General features: G+C 40.0%; 1 protein-coding gene across 6 annotated transcripts in view; it reads right to left on the bottom strand.

Moving 5' to 3' along the window:
• LOC105480182 (golgin A4) overlaps positions 1-26,527 on the bottom strand; it is a 120,434-nt gene extending 93,907 nt beyond the window's left edge. For 3 of the 6 annotated variants that reach the window (XM_011738719.3, XM_011738720.3, XM_011738721.3), the window contains exons 1-3: positions 26,390-26,527; positions 17,850-17,939; positions 2,808-2,906 (exon numbers count right to left, since the gene is read on the bottom strand). In XM_011738719.3, coding sequence (XP_011737021.2) covers positions 2,808-2,906; positions 17,850-17,939; positions 26,390-26,461 — 261 coding nt within the window. In that variant the 5' untranslated portion in view covers positions 26,462-26,527. The remainder of the gene's footprint in view (positions 1-2,807; positions 2,907-17,849; positions 17,940-26,389) is intronic. The other 3 variants (XM_011738722.3, XM_071091442.1, XM_011738723.3) reach the window with 1 other exon arrangement.
• Positions 26,528-27,242: the final 715 nt, after the last annotated feature.

Below are 27,242 nucleotides of genomic sequence, written 5' to 3'. Positions count from 1 at the left end.
GGCCTAAGTTGCCCTGTAAATTTACATTAGGAATCTCTAGAAGTAAAATTAGAGACCTGTCACTACTTGTAATGCCTTCTCCATTTCTGCCAAACTTCTGTTCATCTTTCAGCTTTCAAATTTTGTGAAGCCCTGTATGTGAAGCTTTATATGGTTCCTGGAAGGCTAACACATTCCTTATCCCTGTGTGTGTGTGTGTGTGTTTTTTTTCTATGAAGCCTTAATTCCTTTGTACTTTCAGTGTATGTTGACATGTTTGTCTCCAAAGTAAACTATAAACTCTCAGAGGACAGAGCCCTACATTTTCTTCTCTTTTTTTCTCCCTTCAACTTTTAAGTTCAGGGGTACATGTTCAGGATGTGCAAGTCTGTTACACAGGTATACGTGTCCCATGGTGAGAACGCGACCATTTTCATCTTAGTCCCCATGACCTAATATTCTGCCTGACTAGTAGTAAGGGCTCAACAAATGTATATTAAATCCTTATGCAATTGCTTCCTCTGAAGGCTTTCTCCTAGGGAGGTGCCTGCAGAACTAGCTCAATACATGTCAATACTCAAAACTCACCAATACTTTCTACTGGGGAAAATCAGATAAAAACTCTTTTAAAGTATATTCAACTTAAAAGCACACACAGGTTCCCTGCCAGGCTTGTCCTCAATTACATATTGTTTCAATCTTTCAACAACCATTGTATTGACTGCTGAGCACCAAGGTTACAGTAATTTTAGAATTTGGGTAAACAGCTGCATTTTTCAAAAAACTTAACTAAGGAAAAGTCAGTGCCTAGTGAGCCTATAAGGGATTAGACCCTCACTAAATTTTTATTCTAATATGAGCTATGCTATGGTTTCCCTTGTTCCATTGGGAGAAATAAGTTTCTGACTAGGCTGGGTGTGGTGGCTCAAGCTTGTAATTCCAGCACTTTGGGAGGCCAAGGCAGGTGGATTGCTTGAGCCTGAGTTCGAGACCAGCCTGGCCAAGATGGCGAAACTCCATCTCTACTAAAAAGAGAAAAGTTAGCAAGGTACGGTGGCATGCACCTGTGGTCCCGGCTACTTGGGAGGCTGAGGTGGGCAGATCACCTAAGCTCAGGAGGTAGAGGTTGCAGTGAGCCGAGATCGGGCCACTGCACTCCAGCCTGGGTATCAGAGCGAGACCCTCTCACTCGAAAGAAAAAAAAAAGTTCTAAAGCCTCCACTTTAACATTAATAGCATTTTCAACAACAGAATAAGTACTCAATACAAATTACTTTTATGTACTTATGGAATTGGCCCTAGGAGAACCTTTTCTGTTTTTTTTTTCTCTTTAATAGCTTCTATTACTACTACATGAAAATATACAGCAATATCATTTTATGCTTTTCAACGTAAATTGGGCCAGACACAGTGGCTCATGTCTGTAATCCCAGCACTTTGTAAGGCTGAGGCAGGAGGATCACCTGAGGCCAGGAATTCAAGATGAGCCTGAGCAATATTGTGAGACTGTCTCTCTAAAAAGATTAAAATAAGATTAGCTGGGCATGGTGGTGTATGTCTGTGGTCCCACATACTTGGGAGGCTGAGGAAGAAGGACTGCTTGAGCCCAGGGGTATAGTGAGCTATGACTGCACCACTGCACTCCAGCCAGGGCAACAGAATGAGACCCCACACAAACAAATATATATACATAAATAAACAAAACAGTAAGTCTCTCTAACTGGGACTTCTGACTCCCTCCCAAATCAGTTTTTAAAAACAATAAGATATTACTTGTAGCCAGAGCCAAGGAGAGACCACTTTTCCCTGAGACCCAAGCTAAGGCATCACTAGAAATCCCATTATCTCCCTAGCTGCTTTCTTTCCTAAAACTGAGTTTACGAAGTAATTTAAGACTGCTGCTGGCCATATGCATACCAAGTCTTTACTGGCTACATGGTTCAAGTACAGAAATGTACTACTTCCATCACCAGCTACCTAATAAGTTAAATCAATTCTTATTGTTTAGAAAAACCTCAATCTGATGGTGTTTGCCACATTTCTCCATTGTAAACTTTCTGTTTTTGTAATTAATAGATTTGTGGAACAATTTTTTTAAAAAAGAAAGAAAAATCTCAATCCCAGTTCAGTCAGTGTTTAACACCAAAGGCTATCCTTACTGGGCAAACATCTCTAAATTCTAATTTGCTAAATTATGAGCTTACCAGATACTTTCAATAGGAAAATATCCACTTTCCTAAGATGAAATTACATACAGGATTCAAAACCGTGTGACATCAGTCAGATGAAAACAAATGAGACAATTCTCTTCTTTCAGATGTTTAATATATAAAAAACAGGTAATTGCGAAATAAGATGCAATTATCTGTTACAGTAGAATCTACCCACCTATTCAATGCTGTTTAATTATGGATTTACATAACAACGAATTTTTCCCCTAAAAACGTAAGTCATATTTCAAAATATTCTTAACCTCCCATCAATAGTAGAACAGAGATATCTAGCACTGCATACCTTTTTTTAGTTAATGAACAAACATTCCCTAGGAAAAAAAGAGGTTAGAATAAGTGAAGGCAGCTTCATTACTAAAGTAGCTACATTAGCAAAAACAGTGTTATTTTTGTTGCAGTTAAAAAGCTACCAGGAAGCACACCAGCCATCAGAATTCAGCAATTTACTCTCTGATTTTTTTAAAGCAGGGTTAGCAACAGGACACTGAAGATACTTTGAGAGATAGTAAGTGGCAAGTAACATGAGATTTGCTTCTACATTGCCAAATTACTTTGCTTCCCCACAAAGGGAATGCAGAAAGCGGTGGAAGGACTCACCACACTGTCACTCTGTGTTTTAGGATGTTTGGAGGAATCCAAAGCAAAGATAGTATACTCAGAGAGAAAAGCAGGCTCTGCTATCATCCCGGCTAGTAGCTGTCTCATTCAGCAAAAATTCATAAGCAAAAGTATAAAAATAAAACAAATGATGAAAAACAAATCATAATGGCATGTTGCAAAGTGTTCTCACCACGCAGCATGCATAACACTATAATGGACATCAGTACCACCATCACCACCACCACCCCACCACCATCCCACCCACAGAAATAATAAGCTGCTAGAAAAGATCAGGAATGGAGATGAGTGATCAGTTTAGGATCTCAAAATCCAACCTATGAACAACTTGCTTATTGGCATACAAATGATATATGCAACAGGAACCACTGCACACAGAGTGCCTGGTACTCTGTTATAAAAATCAACACCAATTAACAACAATACAGGGCTGGGTGTGGTTACTCAGGCCTGTAATCCCTGCACTTTGGGAGGCTGAGGTGGGCAGATCACAAGGTCAGGAATTCAAGACCAGCCTGACCAATATGGTGAAACCCCGTATCTACTAAAAATACAAAAATTAGCCAGGCGTGGTGGTGCGCACCTGTAGTCCCAGCTACTCAGGAGGCTGAGGCAGGAGAATGGCTTGAACCCGGGAGGCAGAGGTTGTAGTGAGCCGAGATCGTGCCATTGCACTCCAGCCTGGGTGACAGAGTGAGACTCTATCTCAAAAAACAAAACAAAACAAACAACAAAAAAAACACATGACGGGACATAGTTTCAGACACGTGAGCTAAGTAAGTTATCGAGATCTTCTCTATAGCATAGTGCCTACACTTAACAATACTGTATTATAATGTTTAAAAAAAACTTTTTTTTTTTGAGACAAGGTCTAGCTCCATCGCCCAGGCTGAAGCACAGTATTGCAATCTCAGCTTACTGTAACCTCCAACCTCCTGGGCTCAAGCCATCCTCCACCTCAGCCTCCTGAGTAACTGGGACTACAGGCGCACATCAATATGCCTGCTAATTTTTGTATTTTTTGTAGAGACGGGGTTTCACCACATTGCCCAAGCTGGTCTCAACTCCTGAGCTCAAGCGATTCACCTGTCTCGGCCTCCCAAGTGCTGGGATTACAGGCATGAGCCAGCACACCTGGCCTAAAATTTTCTCGAAAAGTAGATCTTATGTTACTTCCTACCACAAATAGTAACAGTGGAGGTAGGAGAAAACTTTGGGAGGTAATAGATATGCCTATGGCCTTGATGGTGGTGATGGTTTCACAGGTGTATACTTATCACCAAATTCATCAAATTGTATACATTAAGTATGCACAGTTTTTTACATGTCAATCACACTTCAATAAAGTGGGCTTAAAAATGCATAGTAAAGAACACAATGTCTCAGAATAACATTTATAAATACTGACCCATTCATTTTTACATATTCAAAAAATAGCATGAAAACACATGGAGAGAATAAAACATAAAACACTTTAATCATTTATTTGTACTTACAGACCACATTATTTTTCTCTAAAATATGTACAGAAGAAACATTTGAAACTTTATAATAAGTTTAAAGACATTTTCTGTTACACTAGTGCTTTTGGTACATACTATCTTCTGTGCTTTAGTTTTCTTTCAGAAACTGTATCCTACACACCAAAATACTGACAATCATGAATTACATGTGCAATAAATTATAATCAGAACGAATTTTTTGATGAGGGAGGTTACACAAATCTACACGTGATAAAATTGTATAGAATTATACACACACACACACACACACAGAGAGACAGAGAAGATGTGAGCATGTAAAACTGGTAAAATTTGAATAAGTTCTATGGATGTCACAGTTTACCAATGTCAGTTTCCTTGTCTGGACAGTGTACTATGGTTATATAAGGTGTTACTATTGGGGAGAAATAGGTGATGCATATATAGGGTCTCCCCCACAAAAGATGTCAGAACCTCCTATGAATCTATAATTATTTCCAAACTAAAACTAAAACCAGCCCGGACAACATAATGAAACCCCGTCTCTACAAAAAATACAAAAAATTTGCCAGGCATGGTGGCACACACCTGTAGTCCCAGCTACCTGGGAGGCTGAGGTAGGAGGCTCGCCTAAGCCCGGCAGTGAGCTGTGATCACACCACTGCACTCCAGCCTGAGCAAAAGAGTGAGATCCTGCCTCAAAAAAAATTTTTTGAAACATGAATTCGGCAGTTAATACATTATCTAATATGGTGATAAGTTACATATTATATCATATATAAATATCTGAAAAAAAGTCTGCAAAAGCTTAAGAACATAAACTTTTCATCTCAGTACTGTAGAGTTATGAATACTAACTAGAGCCTTACCTAACTGTTCATTTGGTCCTACATTAGAGACCATCATAATTATAAATAGGAAAAACATTTCAAAGTCTTTTATATTACGTAATAACTAGTACTTCTTGGACAGGATTCAGCAATTTACACTAAATTCTTAATTTTAGTATTAGTAGTATACTAAAATATGCTAAATGCCTCTTTGGCTCTAGGGTATCATCATATCCAAGTTTCTACTCCTGCTGAAAATCTTACTCTCCCAGGAACTCAGATTATCCTTAGAATGGATGTTAAATTTAAGTTAAAGGCTATAAAAAATTCACTCTTCTTAGACTTCCAAAGTTAATTTTTGTAATGAAGTCACTCTTGTCCACATTAAAAAATAATTCAAAACTTCAGAGGAGTATATTTGAAATTTTAAGAGAAAAACAAAAAAGCTAATGTCCAGCATAGAAAAATGGCCACCATTTCAAAAGATGCTGCCAAACAAAAATGTACACTATGACCTCTAACCCTAGCAAAAGCAAAGTATATCAAAATTAGTGTCCTCTGACAGTCACCTCAAAGCCTAAGTAGTCTTTGTTGTCCTTGTTATCTCCTTCTTATGCCTGAAAAAGTCTCATAAGCAACAGTTCTCTAAATATTCTCACTAAGATTCTGTCTCAACTCCATCTCTCAAACTCTTCAAATGGAAAACCAACTCAGATGCAATTCTGCTAAGGATTTAATCCACCTCTTCTGTGTGGTTCCCCACTGAAGCCATCAGTTGAACCAACACTGAAGTTATACGTGTCTGAACATTCATGAAGACTATCCGAAACTCTCAGCAGATATGCATTGAAGGTTTTCAATCTATCCTCCATGTCTCATATTCTCATATATGTATGCATGTATATATAAAAGTATATCAAAATTAGTGTCCATTGACAGCCACCTTAAACCCTAAGGAGTCTTTGTTGACCTTGTTATTTCCTTCCTAAATAAACACACATACATACATGAGTGTGAGACGTGGAGGATATACAGTCATGCATTGCTTAACAACAGGGAGGGGATACATGCTGAGAAATGTACTGTTAGGCCATTTTGTCACGTGAACATCATGGAGGGGTGTCCAAGGTAGAAAATACAGTCATGGGTTCTTAGTTTCTGTTTCTAGTTGAATCAGTAAGGACCTTTCCTCATCCCTCTTTTCCACTTATCACTAGAGACAGAAACTAAAAACCATGCCTTTAGGCTGCTAAAAGACTAAAACAAAACACAACAAGAACAGCAGCAAAATAAGCTGGGTTGGACAAGCATACTTACACAAACCTAGAGGGCATAGCATACTACATACCTAGGATACATGGTGGAGCCTATTGCTCCTACACTACAAACTAGTCCATCATGTTACTGTACTGAATATTGCAGGCGGCTGTACTACCATGGTAAGTATCTATGTAAACACAGAAAAAGTATAATAGAACTACAGTAAAAAAGAAAAAATTACACAACTCTATAGGGCACTCACTTGTCATGAATGAAGATTGCAGGACTAGAAATTGCTCTGGGTGAGTCACTGAGTGAGTGGTGAGTGAAGGTGAAGTCCTAGGACATTACTGTGAGCTTTTATACCACTGGCAGCACAATAGGTTTGTTTATACCGGCATCACCACAAACACATTACAATAACTACATGTCACTAAGCGATAGGACTTTTTCAGCTCCATTATAATCTTATGAGACAAAGATTATAATTATTTTTCTCTAAAGTATGTACAGAAGAAACATTTGAAACTTTATAATAAGTTTAAAGACATTTTCTGTTACACTAGTGCTTTTGGTACATATTATCTTCTGTGCTTTAGTTTTCTTTCAGAAACTGTATGCTACACACCAAAATACTGACAATCATGAATTACATGTACAATAAATTATAATCAGAACGAATTTTTTGATGAGGGAGGTTACACAAATCAATTTTTTGATGAGGGAGGTTACACAAATCTACACATTATAATCTTATAATCTTATCGTCATATATGCGGTCCATCACTGAACGAAACATCATTATGAGGCATATCATATATTTTTCCTTAATCTCGGTGGTTTTGGTAGGATTACTCAGTATTCTTTTTGTTTTTGTTTTTTAAATGAAAATAAAGAGACAGGGTTTTGCCATGTTGCCCAGGCTAATCTTGAACTCCTGAGTGCTAGCAATCCACCTACCTTGACCTCCCAAACTGCTGGGATTACAGGCATGAGCCATCACGCCTAGCCAGTGTTCTTTTTGAATTCTATAATTTTCTCTGTAACTGGCATCAGTCTGAGTTTTATTGTGATTTACATGTTTACATCAATTTTTTTCATTTCCAGGATTTTTTTTTTCTTTTTTTTTTTTTTTTTTTGATGGGAGTCTGTGTCGCCCAGGCACTGGCGCCATCTCAGCTCACTGTAACCTCCACCTCCTGCGTTCAACCAATTCTCCTGCCTCACTCAGCCTCCCGAGCAGCTGGGGTAACAGGTATGCGCCACCATGCCCAGCTAATTTTTGTAATATTAGTAGAAATGAGTTTTTGCCATGTTGGCCAGGCTGGTCTCGAACTCCTAGCCTCAAGTGATCTGCCCGCCTTGGCCTCCCAAAGTGCTGGGATTACAGGCATGAGCCACCATGCCCAGCCAATTTACAGAATTTCTAATTAGTTCTTTTTCATATCCATCTAGTCTAGTTTTGTTTTGGCCTGTTTTTCTCCCACAATTTTCTGTTCTTTTTAAGAAAATTATTACTTCCTTTTCCTTACTGAAGAAATTTGTTTTAAAGTAATTTCCAGACTATTGTATTACTTTAATTTCATCTGGAGTAAATATGTCTTAATCTCTGTTTTTACTGGTTGCCCTCTTAACATTTATTTTAGAATTTTCATTTACAGGCTCATCTTGAAAAAGGTATTATCTTTGTCCTTCCTCCTGTGCTCATCCCTCCTTATCCAGCCAATCTGATACCCAAGGCCTTGGTTCGGGTTTCTTACCTTATGGCAATATAGGGGTTATCACAAACTCAGTCACTAAGCTAATGTGAGGTTGGATTCGATTCTTGGTCATGAGGCCTCCCTAAGGAGAGCAGTTTCCCATAATGGACAATTGAGTGCACTAGGCAGCTGTTAGCAACAGCTTTTTTCAACTTCCTTTCACCAGTGGTAGGAGCCCCACATTAGCTCTCAGCTTGTAACACAAAATCTCCTCTGTATAGAACATCTCCAGTCCTTCTCAACCAGAGTTCAAAGAGAAAATTAAATCCAAATGCCTGCATACAATGAATTAATGTATCTACTATGTATATATAGCATGGTAATAGTTTCATACAATACTTGGAAGAATAAAAAATGCAGTTACTCAAATCATTTTCCACAGAGCTTAATTCTCTCACAAAACCCTAGTTGAAAATGGCTGCCTTTGTCCCAACCCCAAACCCTCTAGGACCAAGGATTCACTCCCTCTCAGCCCACGGAGATGTTTACCTTGTTTGTGAACTCAGATACATGTCTCAATGTTTTTTAAGTTTTATCTACTACTTCTGTGACTAAAACAGCAAGGACGCCTCAAGGGTCAAATCACAGCACGATTTGACCAAAAGTCCTGAAGTCTTCTGGGGAGGATTTAGCATGTTAGGCAGCATGCCATTGTGACTGATTATTTCCAACAACAACCAGCAGCCTTTTTTTTTTTTTTTTTTTTTTTTTTTTGAGACAGGGTCTTGCTCTGTCACTAAGGGTGGAGTGCAGTGGCACAGTCATGGCTCACTGCAACCTCGACCTCCTGGGATCAAAAAATCTTCCTACTTCAGCCTCTTAAGTAGCTGGGACCACAGGTGCACACCAGCACATGTGGCTAATTTTTTTGATTTTTTTTTTTTTTTTTGGTAGACAGGATCTCACTATGTTGCCCACACTGGTCTCCAACTCCTGGGTTCAAGCATTCCTCCTGCTGCAGCTTCTCAAATTGCTGGGATTACAGGTGTGAGCCACCACATCCAGCCTAGAAGTCCTTTCCCATGTGAAAAAACTTCTTTGAAATTCCTTGAAAAACTTATTTATTTCAGTGATTTTTAGATTCCTTTTTACTCATAGGCAACAAAGGCTTGATTATCATCTCTCATGTATAATACTGGGGGAAGGGCCTAAAAAGTTTAGTGCCTTAGCAAAAAAGTTTAGTGTCTTAGTAAGGGTGTAAATCCCTCTTCCTCAAAGACAGATAGCCCTGTTTCTTTTTTTTTTTTTTTTTTTGAGACGGAGTTTCACTCTTGCTGCCCAGGCTGGAGTGCAGTGGCATGATCTTGGCTCATTGGAACCTCTACCTCCCGGGTTCAAGCGATTCTCCCACCTCAGCCTACTGAGTAGCTGGGATTACAGGCACCCGCCACCACGCCCAGCTAATTTTTTGTATTGGCCAGGCTGGTCTCGAACTCCTGACCTCAGGTAATCCACCATCCTTGGCTTTCCAAGGTGCTGGGATTACAGGCATGAGCCGCCACGCCTGGCAGATGGTCCTGTTTCTATCTTCTCAGATACTGTTAAGTACAACTGTTAGTAGAACCCTTATGATTTTGGGTCAATTAAATTCATCCAATCTGTGACCCAGGATGGCTTCGAATGAGACCCAATACAACTTCATAAACTTTCTTAAAACATTATGAGACTTTATTTATTTTTTTTTTTTAGTTCATCAGCTATTATTAGTGTTAGCGTATTTGATGTGTGGCCCAAGACAATTCTTCTTTCAATGTGGCCCAGGGAAGCCAAAAGATTGGACATCCCTATAAAAAGTACCTGTGATAACATACTCTACAGAAGATACAAGAATAAAATGGTTTACAGTAGCAGCAGGTGAAGAAATATCCAGTACAGACTGTGGGTAAATCATATTGATCAAATTCAAGATCACAACTCAAGGCTCTATTTTGTCTATATGGATAGTTTTACTACACAGAAAGCCTTTAAACAAAATGACAGCATAAAAGGACAAGGTAACTAACTTTCCCTAGTCTTAATCGCCAATGAAAAGACCAAGGGTATATAAGATAGGAAAAAACATGTATCAGCCCAGAAACCAGGAAAGAAGATGTAATTTAGATTCAAGGAAGTTTTGCTAAGTCCAAGACACCTCAGGCTTAAGTAAAATAAGTTATGAAAGATCAGCTTTCCACTCCAATTACGAAAATACTCAGCATATGCAACAAGAAAGTGGAACCAAAGGTTTGTTCTTCAAAAGATCAACAAAATTGACAAACCATTAGCTACACTGACAGAGGGGAAAAAAGAAGACTCATATCATGAAAATCAGGAATGAAGGAGAAGAAATTACCCCTGAATTTGCAGAAAAGGATTACAAAGCTATACTATGTGTTAAAAGCAAAGGTTTTTGCCTCATTTGAGAATGGGCTGCTTAGTTAGCAGCCTGCAATTGGCAGACTTGACTACTGTGACTGCCTGAGACTCAGGAGCTGTTACAAAAACTACATTCCTAATTTAGGATTTCAGTTTGCTTATGTACTAAGTTAGGCTACAGTTCCTTACATAGGGACTCAAGATATACAGGTAGCCTCGGGCCAAATTTAGTTTAATTTATGCCAACAAATGAGATAAATGAAATGGACAAATTCCTAGAGATACACAAATTACAAAACTAACTCAGGAAGAAGCAAAATCTGAACAGAGCTATAAAAAGTAGATACTGAATTAGTTATCAAAACACTTCCCTTGAAAAAAAGCCCAGGACACATGATTTCAATGGTAGATTCTACCAAACATTTAAAGAAGAATTAACAGCAATTCTTCACAAACTCTTGAAAAAATACAAGAGAAGTGAACACTTTCCAACTCATTTCATGGGGCCTGTATTACTGATACAACAACTAGGTTATCACAAAAAAAGAAAACTGCAGACCAGCATTTCTTATGAATATAGACAAAAAAATCCTCAACAAAATACTAATGAATCAATCCAGTAATATATAAAAAAATTATATACAAGAAACACGTGACATTTATTGCAGGAATACATGGTTAATTTAACCTCTGAAAACCAATTAACACGACATTCAATATAATAAAGGATTTAGGAAGGAATGTTTCTCATGTACTACTTCGAAGATACTTCCCAGTAATCTCTAAATCTATGCCTTTAAGCCATATAAGCCTTGAAACATAAAATGAATCTCTAAAATGTGCTTAAGAATGCTCAAAAACTGGGGCCAGGTGTGGTGGTTCATGCCTGTAATCCCAGCACTTTAGGAGTTCAAGGTGGGTGGATCACTTGAGCGCCAGGAGTTCCACTCCAGCCTAGCCAACATGGTGAAACCTCATCTCTACTAAAAACACAAATATCAGCCAGGCGTGGTGGCACATGCCTGTAATCCCAGCTACTCAGGAGGCTGAGGCACAGGTTGCAGTGAGCCAAGATCATGACACTGCACTCCACCCTGAGCGACAGAGCAAGATTCCATCTCATACATACATACATACACATATAAAAATTATATAGAGATATATATGTATGTATATGAAAACACACCTAATTCTGGAATTTAATTTAAAAACAATATGCAAGTTGTTCATGGATGAGTCCCCAGGATAACAATAGACACGTTTACTATGGCCCCTAATAAATGAGGAAGTGTCTCAGGAAGACAGCAAACCGGAGAGAGCAAGATAGGAGGCAAAGTGAAGCTATCAATCCTTCCTTCACAAATTCAATAGGCAAAGCGACACAGAGATAACATGCCTAGGACCTTAATCCACATAAAGTCCACCTGTTCCCCTCCCCTAAAAAGAGGAAGCAGAGCAGGCCCTCCCCTCTTCCGAGGCTGTCCCTAATAACTTAGCGCCCACTATATGCAAATTACCACACTAGAGATTTACATGCCATCTTACTGATAATCCCCAAAACTTCACAAATTTCTCATTACACAAATGAGAAAACCTGAGACTGAAAAGTTAACTTTAATAAATCTTTCGGTCAGCAAATGACAAAGCCAGGATGTAAACTTAGGCTGAATCCAGGTAACACCAAAAACCATCCTTTCCTCATCAGTCTATTCCAGGTCTTATTCCAAACTAATACAGTATACAGATTTTTACTCCCTTAAAAAAAATCATTAGACTCAGTTATAAAAAGAAAGTAGATACATGCTACAACACAAAAGAATCTTGAAAACATTAAGCTAAGTAAAAGTGGTCAGACACAAAAGGTAACACATCAAATGATTCCATTTATATGAAATATCCAGAAAAGGTAAATCCATTAAGACAGAAAGCAAATTAATGGTTGCCAGGGGTTGGAGGAAGGAGGAATGGGAATGACTGCTTAATCAGCGTGGGGTTTCATTTTGGGGTGATGGAAATGTTATGGAACTAGATAGATGTGATGAATGTACAACGCTGGGAATGTACTAAATGCTACCTGTTTGCTTTAAATGGTTAATTTATGTTATATGAATTTAAACTCAATTAAAAAAAAAATCAGGGTCCCTTGAGCCTAAGAGTTGGAGGCCAGCCAGAGCAACATAGTGTGAGACCCTATCTCTGAAAAAGTCCAGGTCCAATCTGGAGTGGGGCAGAGGATAGGAGGATGTTAGCTTCATTTGCTCTAGTTAATCCCTTACAGGATCCTACATTACATATTGCTCTAAAGCAACCCAGACCTAGGAAAGCAAAAAAGATTAACCTCAAACAACAAGGACAGGAAGCCCTACTCTGAGGATAGTGGGGCTATGCCTAGGATCACCAGTAGAGAGTGCTATGATCAAACAGACAGATGTGTCATTTGCGCAGGATAGGAGAGTACCCAGAGTAGACTTATGTAGACTTCAGAGTCAATGCAAATTCAGTCTACTCTCCTCTGCCTTCAATGTTTATAATAATAGATTTTTTATGTCCCTTTTTTTTTTTTGAGATGAAGTTTTGCTTTTATTGCCCAGGCTGGAGTGCAATGGCACGACCTCGGCTCACACTGCAACCTCTGCCTCCTGAGTTCAAGTGATTCTCCTGCCTTAGCCTCCCGAATAGCTGGGAGTATGGTGTTGAATCAAAGACAAAGAGAACGGTGGAACAGAATACAGAAAGCTCAGAAAAAAAGCCACTCAAATATGGACATGAATATAAAGCGTGAATGTAAAACGATACTCATTAAGACAGTGTGGTATCAAAGACAAAGAGAACAATGGAACAGAACAGAGAACTCAGGAACAAAGCCACTCAAATATGGACATATGGACACAATTAATGAAAAAATGTACAACAGTAAAGCAGTGTGAAAAAGATGAGACAACTGGATAAACATATTGGAGGCGATGAAACTTGATCCCTACTTCATATCATATTGAAAAATCATTTCCCGGGCTCAAGGGATCCTCCTGCCTCAGCCTCCTGAGTAGCTGGGACTACAGGTGCACACCACTGTGCCTGGCTTGGATTTATTTTAAGTGTTAAGTGTTTTTTTTTCTGTTTGTTTGTTTGTTTTGGCCCTGTGTGATGATTCATGCCTGTAATCCCAGCACTTTACAAGGCCGAGGTGGATGGATCACTTGAGCTCAGGCGGTTGAAGCTGTGGAGTGCTGAGATTGTGACACTACGCTTCAATCTGGGCAACAGAGTGAGACCCTGTCTCAAAAGACAAAAAAATGCTTTTTTTTTTTTTTTTTTGGAAGAAAAATGTGGAAATTTAGCTCAAAACATAAATATTTGTCCATAGCAACAGTAGACACAGTAAAGTCTACATATCTGGAATGCTTAGGTAGTAGAATGGTTTCATTAAGTTAATTTCCTTGTCAATTAAAAAAAGGTTTTGCCTTTTTCTCTATTGCTGAAAATACTAACATGTCTACTTTCCTGTGTTGGTAAATACTGTATATAAACCCAAATAAATCTGTCTTTGTTTGGAGTGCCTTAGGCTTCTTTATAAAAGGGACACAAAGGCCGGGCGTGGTGGCTCACACCTGTAATCCCAGCACTTTGGGAGGCCGAGGCAGGTGGATCACCTGAGGTCAGAAGTTCAATACCAGCCTGGCCAACATGGTGAAATTCTGTCTCTACTAAAAATACAAAAAGTTAGCTGGGCATGGTGGTGGGTGCCTGTAATCCCAGTTAATCGGGAGAATGAGGCAGGGAGAATTGCTTGAACCTGGGAGGTGGAGGCTGCAGTGAGCTGAGATCGCACCACTGCACTCCAGCCTGGGTGACAGAGTGAGACTTCATCTCAAAAAATAATAATAGTAATAATGATGATGATGACAAGAAAACAAACCTATAAGGATTTTGACTGGGATTGCACTGAGTCTATAGATTAGTTTGGAGAAAAACTTAACATTACAAATCAAACTTTATCATCTTTTTAGTATTATAAATAGCTTACTACAATAAGCCTTGTGGATATACATTTAAAATGCTATTGTTCTACAGGACAGATTTCTAGAAATGGGATTTCTAGATAATAGGGTATAAGCTAATTTAAAAATTGTAAAAATACGGCCCGGCACAGTGGCTCGCACTCGTAATCCCAGCACTTTGGGAGGCTGAGGCGGGCAGATCACAAGGCCAAGAGATTGAGACCATTCTCAGCAACATGGTAAAACTCCGTCTCAAGTAAAAATACAAAAAATTAGCTGGGCGTGGTGGCGCCCACCTGTAGTCTCAGCTACTCAGGAGGCTGAGGCAGGAGAACCACTTGAACCTGGGAGGCAGAGGTTGCAGTGAGCCAAGACCGCACCCCTGAACTGCAGCCTGGCGAAAGAACAAGACTCCGTCTCAAAAAAAAAAAAAAATTGTAAAAATACATACAAATTGTCCTGATGGGGATTACTTTAAAACAATTAAAAAAACAAAACAAAACACCTTTATTTAGATGTTGAGAGCAAAATAAACAAAAGGTACATAGTACAGTTTTTACACTCAAAGTTCTTGTCACATACGCTATATCCTTGGTGCATATACTGAAATGATCTGATAAAGTTGCATAAAAGTACAGAGTATATACAGTCTCCTGAGATCTTATTTTCTTAAGCATTACTTACGTTACTGCATTTACAATTTCAAATACAATATTGTTGAACTCAGTTTATACATATAACCAATTCGAATGAAAGCTGCAGTACTGAGTTGTAATGTTTTTGCAATCAGTATTAATGGCATCATTTCTATACTCCGCATATTGATTGACATTATAGTATATTAGTTTGCATACAATAAAGTGAAACACTGAAAATAGTGCAGAATTATGCTGATTGCTACCATTGCTTTTTTTTTTTTTTTGAGACAGAGTCTCGCTCTGTCGCCCAGGCTAGAGAGCAGTGGCACAATCTCAGTTCACTGCAACCTCCACCTCCTAGGTTCAAGCGATTCTCCTGCCTCAGCCTCCCAAATAGCTGGGATTACAGGCACGTGCCACCGCACCCGGCTGACGGCTACCACTGCTTTTTAAAAATACTTTTTAAAAATCTAGGATGCTTTAAAACAATTTAATTGAATATACTGTTACAAAATAATTATTTCTGAAAGATTTGGTTTTAGTACTCTTTTACAATCGATCAAGTCAGCTAAAGGTTATTTCTTTCTTTCTAAATTTTAACAATCCTAGCTAAGAGATGGTTTCGGATAGAATGACAAAGCATTGTCATCACTTCATCTCCTTGCTTTTTAAGCTTTTTTGACAACTTTAACAGGTACTTTGGACCACAGAGTGCAATGTAAACCTTACTTCGACTTATTTTATAATAAAGGATTTTTCAATTATATAAAGTTTTTTATTAAAAGGACATTAATTTTTTATCATCTCCCTCCACCCTATCTGGTTTCTCATTTTGTTAAACTTCTAAGATAGAAGGTACTGTCAGGGATGGGACATAGATGGGACCCAGGCGTTTTTTTTTTTTTCTTTTTTCAAGTAAGCCTAGGTCTTACTGTGTCACCCAGGCGAGCGCAATCATGGCTCACTGCAGCTTTGACCTCCAAGGCTCAAGTGATCCTCCTGCCTTAGCCTCCTGAGTAGCTGGGACCACACAGGTGCATGCCACCATAACTGGCTAATTTTATTTTATTTTTTTTGTAGAAACAGGGTCTCACTCTGTTGCCCAGGCTGGTCTCAAATTCCTGGACTCGAGCAATCCTCCCGTCTTGGTCTCCCAAAGTGCTGGGATTACAGGCATGAGCCACCACACTTGGCCTAAAACTAAGAACTTCTGTTCATCAAAGGACATCGTTAAGAAAATGAATGGCAAGCCAGAGTGGGAAGATATCTGCAAGATATATATTCAACAAAAAACTCCTATGTATTCTATATTTTTTAAAAACTCCTACAAATCAATTTTTAAAAAAGATAATCCAACAGAAAAATGGGCAAGGGACTTAAGCACTCACAAAAGAAGACATCAAATGGCCAATAAACAGATGAAAATGCTCAATCTTGTTAGTTATCAGAGAATGCAAATTAAAACTAAAATGAAAGACCACCACCAGAACAGCTGAAATGAAAAAGACTGTTTTCCAGCATATTTACACAGAGTAGAAAAATAAAGACTCTCAAAAATATAGGGCAAAAGCAACTTTCATAAGCTCCTGGTGGGAATTTAAATTTCTACAACCACTCTGGAAAACCATCAGCATTATCTTCTTAAGTGTTAAAATAGAGCAGTGATTCTACTCCAAAGTACATACCAACAGAAATGCAGGTACATGTACACCAAAAGAAATGTACAATAATGTTGATGGCAACCTAATTCATAGTAGCCAAAACCTGCGGACAACCCAAATGTTTAACTACAATGTCTACATTTAGAAAGCATATTTAAGAGGTAAAACTATTTTAAAAAAAAAAAAAAAAAAAAAAAAAAAGGAAGCAAGCAAATACCAAAAATTCAGGATGGTGGTAATCCTTCAGGGGGAAAGAGGGAGCACTACAGTGCTGACAGTGTTCCTTTGCTTGACCTGGGAGGATTCACTTCATGATTAATTTGCTGATCTCTGTACATTTATGTTTTACCTTCTTTTTGTACATGTGTTACACTTCACAGAAAAACAAAGTTGGAAATAATGAGTTTTAATGCCAGCTGCTGGTTACACGGAATAAGTTCAATAAGTTACTTCTCAGTTTCCACTCACCAGCTTGAAAAAATGATGCTATGTTGAACAAATTTATCAAATTATTCTGAAAACTTCAACTATTAAATCCAGAATGTATTATCCTCTCAAATTAAGGTTCTCAACAAACCAAGTTTACAAAGCATAACTGGAAGAATCACTTGAGCCCAGGAGTTCAAGACCAGCCTGAGCAACACAGTGGGACCCCATCTACAAAAAATTTAAACATTAGCCAGGCATGGTGGCATATGCCTATAGTCCCAGCTACCCAGGAGGCTAAAGTTAGAGCATCACTTGAACCCAGAAGGTCAAGGCTGCAATGAGTAGTGATGGTGCCACTGCACTCTAGCCTGGGTGACTGAACCAGATCCAGTCTCAAAAACATACATACATACATATATAAATACATACATACATAAATCATAACTGCTATTTGTGAAAAAAAAGACTAATTGTGTTACTAATAACTCTACCTAGGAATTAAATAGCTGACTTGTCAAAATAATTTCCCATTTTGTTATCAACAGCATTACATTTTAGATTAATTAGTTTATTGTGAGAGGTATACTAGAAAAATAATTCCAAACTTACCTCTCTATTGGGTGTACCTTCATCAAGTTGCTCTGTAAATGAAGATGTCCTGCTCCTCGTTCTTGTTGGTGTTGAAGAATTGGAGGAAGCCTAGATTTAAAAATTATTGCACAAATTAGCAAGACTATATTGACTAGTGAACTATGTACTAGGTAGTCCTTCTCTCAGTCCATGCCCAAAGAATTCAGTGAAAGAAAGGAAAAGAGCAAAAACATGAAAAGCAGAAAAGGATAACAAATATAATCAACTAGAAAACCCAGGCTACCTACCAGGTCCCTGGCCTAACTCTGCCACCAACTAGAACTATAATCTTAGCTACATGAACTTTTTGAGGACTATGTGTCTCCATATATATAAAATAAAGTCATGATACTAATGTAAGATGATAATATTAGAGAAAACTGAAGCCAGGTGAGGGGTACATAAAAACTCTCTGCACTACCTTTATAACTTTTCTGTAAACCAAAATTATTCCAAAATTAGAAGTTCATCAAAAAAAGGCTGCCAATTCAATCTTTAAGATCCCTTCTACCTTCTAGCTCTAACATTCAATAGTATGAAATGCAGATAAACAGCACTTGCCCACCTAATTAATGGCCTTGCTTTGAGCCTACCTTGAATACCACTGCTAAATACTGAGATGCTATTCCATTTAGCTCTGTAATTGACAGCCTGACTCCTATAATCCTCAATGCAAAACAACTCAGGAGAAACGGCTCAAAATTTAAACTAGGGGTCTGGGGTCTACTCTAAGGTGACCTAAAAACAACCCTAGAAGTATAAAACCAAAACTTCGAGATCCCCCTACACCCATAGCAAAATAGATCTGAACTCAGCTCTATTTTGAGAAATGAATGAGTCATGATACTTTACCTCTTTTTGTAGTCTGCACTTTACAAAAGGTAGTTAATAAATATTTGTCAAATAAATGAATGAATGAATAAATAAACAAATGGAACTCTGGTCTGTCGTATCTGTGCACAAATTGCTGTGGCTAGGGTGGAACTGAGAGGTTGTGAGGAATAGTATACAAACATACACATACTCTATATACACATATATACACACATATACACATACTCTATATACACATATATACATCTAGACAGACATACGTATTTAGCTTATGATAAAAGTAACATTTTGCGGCCGGGCGCGGTGGCTCAAGCCTGTAATCCCAGCACTTTGGGAGGCCGAGACCAGCGGATCACAAGGTCAGGAGATCGAGACCATCCTGGCTAACCCAGTGAAACCCCGTCTCTACTAAAAAATACAAAAAACTAGCCGGGCGAGGCGGCGGGCGCCTGTAGTCCCAGCTACTCGGGAGGCTGAGGCAGGAGAATGGCGTGAACCCGGGAGGCGGAGCTTGCAGTGAGCTGAGATCCGGCCACTGCACTCCAGCCTGGGCGACAGACCGAGACTCCGTCTCAAAAAAAAAAAAAAAAAAAAAAAAGTAACATTTTGCATCAGGATAGACATTCAATAAATGTTGGGACAACTGGCCATCTATATGGGGCAAGACACACATATCAGATTCTTCATATTTAAGCTATATTAAAGATTTAAGTTTTTTTAAATTGAAATACAAAAAATACAAGAGTCTATTTCTACAAACTCTGAATGGGAAAGAGATATTTACGTGAAAAACAAATCAAAGCAGCAGTTTAATTGGGAGGTGAGGAAAAGCATCTACAAATATGACAAAAGTTTAATAACCTTTTTTCTATAAATAGCTCTTATAAGTCCATAAGTTAGAACTCAGAAAACTTACTAACCCAATCTTCTTTTTATCTGAGACAGGGTAACCTGAGCTCCACCAATGAAACACATGAGACTTCGAGTCATAAGTGAGTGATGTGAAAAAACAGACATGCGAATAAAGTTCATCATCTGATGACAATGGAGACAGAAGTTCATGCATCCACGCAGATATAAGCTGTGAAGTGAAAGACGCGATGCCGGTGCCAAGATGAAGCAGCTGCAACACAGAGCAGTCTCCCCAGTATAACTGAACATAGCAATCAGCTCAGACTTTTAGGACCTCAAGGAAATTCTGTAGGCAAAAGAGTCTTCAATAAATTCTTTTTCTGCTTAGATTGACTACGTTTTTGTTGCTTACAAGTAAGAACTCAAACACCTTCTAAAAGATGAACCAGAAAAATCAATACAACAGATGAAATTAGCTATGTGCAGAAGTCACTTTCAGGGATGAGATATCCTCTCCCACCAAAGACAAAGCAGGAAGAATAAGGACTTAAAAATATAAACAAGAGTGGTGGCGCATGCCTGTAATCCCAGGTACTCAGGAGGCTGAGACAGGAGAATTGCTCGAACCCAGGAGGCAGAGGTTGCAGTGAGCTGAGATTGCGCTACTACGCTCCAGCCTGGGTGACCCAGCAAGACTCTATCTCAAAAAAAAAAGTATATAAACAAGAAAATTAATGAATGTGAAATAAAGTTGAAGCCTTAGCAATGGTTTAAATGTCTAGAAAATATGTGACTAAAAGTCAACACTCCATTTAGAAAACAGCGAGGGAAAGCACAGTCACTGTGTAGTGTTAATCTCAGTCTTGGAGATAATTTGAGCCTACCTTGAACACCACATTCAAATTACAAATGTTCAAAGAACATCAGAAATAGCTTTCATTAAAGCTGAGATAAATTCAGTAAACCCTTCCCACACCTAGAGCCATAATTTGCAAACCTTGCCAGCGCCAGCTTCAAAGGCTGTAGGTGCCTCAAAGGCTGCCACTATGGGGGCAGTCTTTTGTATCTATGTATTTATAAATGATTATATGTAAGCACTCCTTTAATAAAATGGTCACTGGGTGATAAAAAGTTAGAAAAGTAATTAGAAAAGTACTACTAGACTACAGGAAATATCTCTTGACTAATCAACTCTCTCTGTTGTGATTCCATCAAGTCTAAGATTCAGCTTTTTTATTAATTCAGCTTTCCAAATATCCAGATGCCAGGAAAGGGCTACCTTAGACAGTGACCTTCCAACTGCTTAAAAAGTATACCTCACTGCAAATCTTAAAAACTGGCATTATGTCTTACACCTTGGCCTCATATGTTCTAATCAGTAACTGAGAGCCTCATCAGCTCTGGAGAAACTGACAAAAAATCAAACAACGGGGTTTACAAAGTTTAACAGGTTCTAAAACATACTCTCCCCAGAAAAGTAGTACTATGTGGCAAAACGTGGCCTGATGGCTTGTTGATCTTCCTCCAGAGTTGTAAGAGTAAGGATTATACGGGAAAATGGATGTGAGTATAAAGTATAAAACAGTGCATAAAGAACTAACTACTTGAGCATTTGTCCCAGGTGCCGGGTTCCTTAATGGGCTATCCTCACTTCAAGATATAAAGGGATTTAGGTTCCTTCAAACCAAACTTGAGCTGATTAATTGCAATAGCCATAAGAAATCTGAGTCAGCTTTCTAAGCTGCTAACCAAAAAACCTGACAGCTACATCCAGACCCACAATTAATATTTTATTGCTCACTACCTAATTATTAACTGACCACAGTTATACTCAATTTCAGTATAAGAAAAACCATTTTGGCCATGCACAGTGGCTTATGCCTATAATTCCAACACTCTGAGAGGCCAAGGCAAAAGGATCACTTGAGGCCAGGAGTTCAAGACAGCCTGAGTAACACAGTAAGGCCCTGACTACAAAAACTTAAAAAAAGAAAAACCATTTTAGTCATTGTAACAGGCAAAATCATAAGATGACCCCAAATGACCCCTGCCCTGTGAATATAATGAGATATCACTCTCAGAATTGTTACATTACAGGGCAAAGGGATTTTAAAGGCATATTTAAGGTTACTGGGTTACTAATCAGTTGACTATGAGTTCATCAAAAGATTACCTGGATAGGTCTAAACTAATTACATAAGCCCTTCAAATATGGGTCTAGAGGGCAGAGAGATGTACTTTTGCTGTTCTGAAGAAAGCAAAATGCCTACACGGGCACGTGGCAAGGAGCTGCTGGTAGCCTCTAGGAGCTGAAAGTGGTCAGCAAGAAATGAAGGCCCCAGTCCTATAACCAGAAAGGATTGAATTCTACCACAACCATGTGAGCATACAAAAGGGTCCTGAGCTCCCGATGAGAACGCGGCTTGGACAACATATTGATTTTAGCCTTGCAAGACCCTGAGCAGGCCGGGCGCGGTGGCTCAAGCCTGTAATCCCAGCACTTTGGGAGGCCGAGACGGGCGGATCACGAGGTCAGGAGATCGAGACCATCCTGGCTAACACAGTGAAACCCCGTCTCTACTAAAAAATACAAAAAACTAGCCGGGCGAGGTGGCGGGCGCCTGTAGTCCCAACTACTTGGGAGGCTGAGGCAGGAGAATGGCGTGAACCCAGGAGGCGGAGCTTGCAGTGAGCTGAGATCCGGCCACTGCACTCCAGCCCGGGCGGCAGAGACTCCGTCTCAAAAAAAAAAAAAAAAAGACCCTGAGCAGAGAACCCAGTTATGCCACGCCAGATTTCTGACCTACAGAACTATAAAATAATAACTGGGTTATTAGGCAATAAGGTTGTGGTAACTTGTTATGCAACATTAGAAAACTAATCCAGTCATCCTTAGGAGGAAGTCTTGAATCCCTTGTCCCTATACCATGACTTTTCATTATCCATCAAGGCTCTACTCAAATGTCACCCTGATCTTCTCCAGAAATGCCTTATTTTGCACAACCACAACACCCTGTACATACCACCATTACACTGAAAGTACTTGTCTCACAACTCCATTGTGTAGGGACTACATAGACCCTTCAAAGCAAATGCAACATCCAGCAGAGGGCCTAGGCATTCACCGTTCATAACTAATATCTGGTTCATTTCACTCTCCCTGCAACACCTATGGATTAGTCACGGCAGAGACATAGCCGTTGAATCCTCATCACAGCACTGTTGTAAGTCACTGCCAAACCAATTTGACATCCCAGTTCTAAAAGAGCAGTCAAAGTAACTCAAGGTTAATTCTTCAAATAAACCTTTATATTTTAGGTACCAAACTTATTAAAGCCTTTCATCATGTTCTTAATAAACTCCTTCTGATCTAAATGTTTTCTCTGGGACTCATGCTTTCCCCAGTTTCATGACTGAAACTATTTAGTAAACCTGGATTTACATTAAGGCTATGTCCTTTCAGAAAGGACTCTTTTCCCTGTTATCTGTGGAACTGTTTGCTGGTTTTGTTTTTGTTTTTTAAATTTGTATCACATAAACTATTATTTTGCGGTCTCACTCTAAAAGAGTGAGGTCAGCAGCCATCTCTGAGCTGAGGGAAAAAAATAAGGGATGATTCTGCAGGCGTAAGGAGGGGCCCATATGTTGATTTTTTTAACTTAATTTTTTTATCGTGATAAAATATACATAACATAAAATTTACCAGTTTAAACATTTGTAGGTATACAGTTCAGTGGCATGAAGTACATTCACACTGTCGTGGAATCACCACCGTCCATCTCCAGTACATTTTCATCTTTCCATACTAAAACTCTGTACCCACTAAACAGTAACTCCCCATTCTCTCCTCTCTCCAGCCTTTGGCAACAACCATTTTATTTTCTGTCCCTATGAATTTGACTATTCTAGGTACCTCAATTAAGTGGAGTCATGTATTCATCCTTTTGTATCTGTACTTCTATAATTTTTAAGTTTTAGCAGTATTTGAAAAGGCTAAAAATGTTTTAAAATATTGTATTCATATATCCCAAGAAATTACAATGTCTGTATTACTTCTTAATGTTTCTTTCATTGACTTAGTTCTGCAAGGAGTTTAAAAATCCAAAATAGATATTTGTTGTTAAAACATAATTTTTTTTTTTTTTTTTTTGAGACCGAGTCTCACTCTGTCTCCCAGGCTGGAGTGCAGTGGCACGATCTCAGTTCATTGCAACCTCTGCCTCCCAGGTTCAAGCAATTCTGCTGCCTCAGCCTCCAGAGTAGCCAGGATTACAGGTGTGCGCCACCACGCCCCACTAATTTTTGTACTTTTAGCAGACCTCAGGTGATCTACCCGCCTTGGCCTCCCAAAGTGCTGGGATTACAGGCGTGAGCCACGGTGCCTGGCCAGAAATGGGATTTTGCCATCTTGGCCAGGCTGGTCTTGAACTACTGAGCTCAAGCGATTTGAAGTGCTGGGATTACAGGTGTGAGGCCACCATACCAGGCCACATTTTTTGTTTCTAAGATCGTAACAATTCACAAGCAGGGAGAAAGATATATGGCAGGCAGAAAGGAAGGTTACAAAATAATTATCAAAAGTAGACCAAGAATGGCCAGGCGCAGTGGCTCACACCTGTAATCCCAGCATTTTAGGAGGCCGGGGCTGACCAATCACCAGAGGTCAGGAGTTCAAGACCAGCCTGACCAACACAGTGAATATACATATAATCCAAAAGGATTATTTTAAACCTTTTGTACACAAAGTGATTTTATTTGATCCAGATGCCCTGTTTCACCAGAAGCATTAAGCTATAGAAACAGAGCTCTTACATCTTAGCTTGTGACTAGCTTATTACTAAAAACAACCTCTTTGTTAATGAACAAAAACAACTCATTTTCATGAAAAGCTAAACGCTACAAATAAGAAAAAGCACACTCAGTAATTCACCAGCACCTTAAAGTATATTACTCTTAAACTAGTTTTACCATGTGTATATATAAATACACTTACATACAGATTCTTTTCCCCAAAACTGGGATCACATTTTACCTGCTGCTTCTGTCTTTTAACACAAATATCTTTCTGTGTTAATACTTTTCTGAAGTCTCTAACACTAGCTGCGTAACATCAGGCAAGTTACTTCACCTCTTTGAGCCTCACTCCTTCATCTATAAAAGAGGAATTATAGTATTATCTACCTCACAGGCTTATGTGAGATTAAATAAAATGATCTGTGTAAATACTAAGCAAAATGTCTGGTACATACTAAGGACACAGTAAATGCTGACTTTTTATGGCTGCATAGTAACCTATCAAGCAAAACTAACTACCTGATAAAATTTATTTAACCAATTCTCTATTGGTGGACATTTCTGGCTAGTTTTTAACCTATTAAAACAACATTGACATGAAAATCCATAGAGCTAAATCTTTAATACATCCTAAATTTTCTTAGAATAAATTTCTAGAAATGGAATCCTGGCTCAATTACATTTTATACACTCCCAAATGGAAGTGCCTTACATTCACTAACATGCCCATTTCCTCACATTCCTCATCTCCACCTCACTTTTAAAGTTTATCTTTGTTTCTTAATTAACAGTGTTTTGTAAAATTTTAAAAGACTGCAGTAAATGGTATGAAAAGGACAATCTTTACTACTTAAATTTTAACCACCATTTATACTTGAGAAATGAAGCAACCCTTCAGTGCTGTGTTCTGATGTTTTTCTCAAGCACTGTTTTACTACACATGAGCTTTAAATTTAAAAATAATAACTTCAATTTATAGTTTCCGAATAAACCTAATGCAATCGTTCTATGTTAAGAATTTGGAAATGCCTCCAAGTTAGTCAAAACTCAGCTTTTCTTGCAACCGCAAGCAAAGACCAAAAACCCGAAAATTAAGGGACAGATCTGCTCAATCTGTTGCAATTCAAAAAGGCTGGGAAGAAATTAAGCAGAAACCATCATCTTCGCTGTTAAGACCCTGTGCTGCCAGCATCGAAACATCTCCAGTTAACGCTTAGGAAACTGTATCTTTAACACTACTAACACGCCTCCTTTCCCCTGGAAACGCATTTCCTAAAGCAACAGCATTCCTGAAAAACAAACATAACCCTGTCCGCAGAGCAACAAGACTCAAAAAGCAGAGCAGAGTTCTGGACAGGGAGAGTGTCTCCCCCTCCGCCCGCCAGTCCCGGATCAACCAAGTTATGCGAAGTGACTAACTCGTGACAGCCTCGGGCGCTGGACGCCGGCCACGCCGCCACCTCTTTCATGTCCCACCGCTCCTACCAGCAGCCTGACCCAGGATGGCTCTATTCCCCAGCCTTCAATCCCTAGACCTGGGTTTGGATTTAAGAGACTTCCGTCAAGGGTCAGTTGTGCGGGATCCTGGCCATTTCACACAAAATCTCACGATGGGCATGAGAGAGGGGGACACCTCGAGCAGAGATTAGATATCACAAGGGACCCGGGTTTTCCAACCCCGCCCTCATTCCCAGCGTGGGGTCTCAGATGGGCGGGGGAACCTCAAATACGGATCAGAAATCAGGTAAGTTCGGAGTCTGGCCTTAGGGAAAAACTCTTAACGGAGATGGGACGTCACGAGGGATCCAGCCACCCCCATCCACTCATTACTGGATGGAGTTTTGCGATGGGAAAATCCAGGTCAGGAGTTACGGGCGACCTGCACCGCCCGGAGCTCCTTCTGGATCCGGAGTTTGGGAAGAGTCCCGGGTTAGGAGTCAAAGGTCACGGAAGAACGCCCCACTCCCCCCGCCTTTTTCGTCCGCGGGCTGGTTCAAGGGGTATCGGGAGCCAGGGGAGGAAAGCTGCGGCCATCGTACCTGACCAGGAGCCAGCGCCTGCTGGAGCTGCTGCTGCTCCTCGCTGATCTTTTGCTTCAGTTTCTTGAACATGGCGCAGCGTACGTAGGGTCCTGAGTGTCAATGAGACCTGAGGGGCGAGAGCCCGGGGAGTCCCGGCCGCGGCGGCTACGGCGACTTCTCTACACCAGGGACCGCGGGGACCCGGCCTCGCCGCCTCCTCCTTGAGCCTGCGGGCAAGTCCGGACACTCGTCCTGAGGATGTCGGCGTCGCCGCCGCCGCGTCTCTTTCTTCCGGGTGCCACTGGCTGGCCTCGGGCCCCCATCCAGCCCCGGGAGCCGCGGCGGCGACGACAACGGCAGCAGGTGAACTGTGCACCAAGGGCGCCTGCGCCGCCTACGTGGAGCTCTCCGAGGCTAACTACGGAGCACCGGAGGGGACAAGCACAATGTCGGGGCCTGCACATGCGCGCTCGGCCTGTCGCTCCCGAACACTCACTGCACTGGAGGACACAAGGTTCGGGGCTGCCTGATTTCGTTGCGTGCGGCCCTCGCGGCTCAGAAATGGAGCGAGGGCTAGTCTGAACACCACACTGACTCTCACCTGGGCTTTGGCCCTGCGAAATCAGACGGGGAGAGTACTGCTTCTATTGATGGCAGCAGGGCCGACGGGCCCACTGCAAAGAACACAGGGATGAGCGTCCAGGATGGGAGAAGGGGAGATCCAGAGAACCTGACGCGGCCCCTAATTGATAGTGTACTTTTCTTTAGTAGCTGTAGCTAGGATTCTATGTCTTCGGTTCCAGAGGGGCCCGCTTCCCTTCCCGGAACTCTTCCAGCGTCGGGAAGTGCCTGATACCGGCCGCCAGGGGTC

The sequence above is a fragment of the Macaca nemestrina genome, chromosome 2 (genome assembly GCF_043159975.1).
Source record: "Macaca nemestrina isolate mMacNem1 chromosome 2, mMacNem.hap1, whole genome shotgun sequence".
NCBI lineage: Eukaryota > Metazoa > Chordata > Mammalia > Primates > Cercopithecidae > Macaca > Macaca nemestrina.
This window is presented reverse-complemented; position numbering and strand designations above follow the sequence as displayed.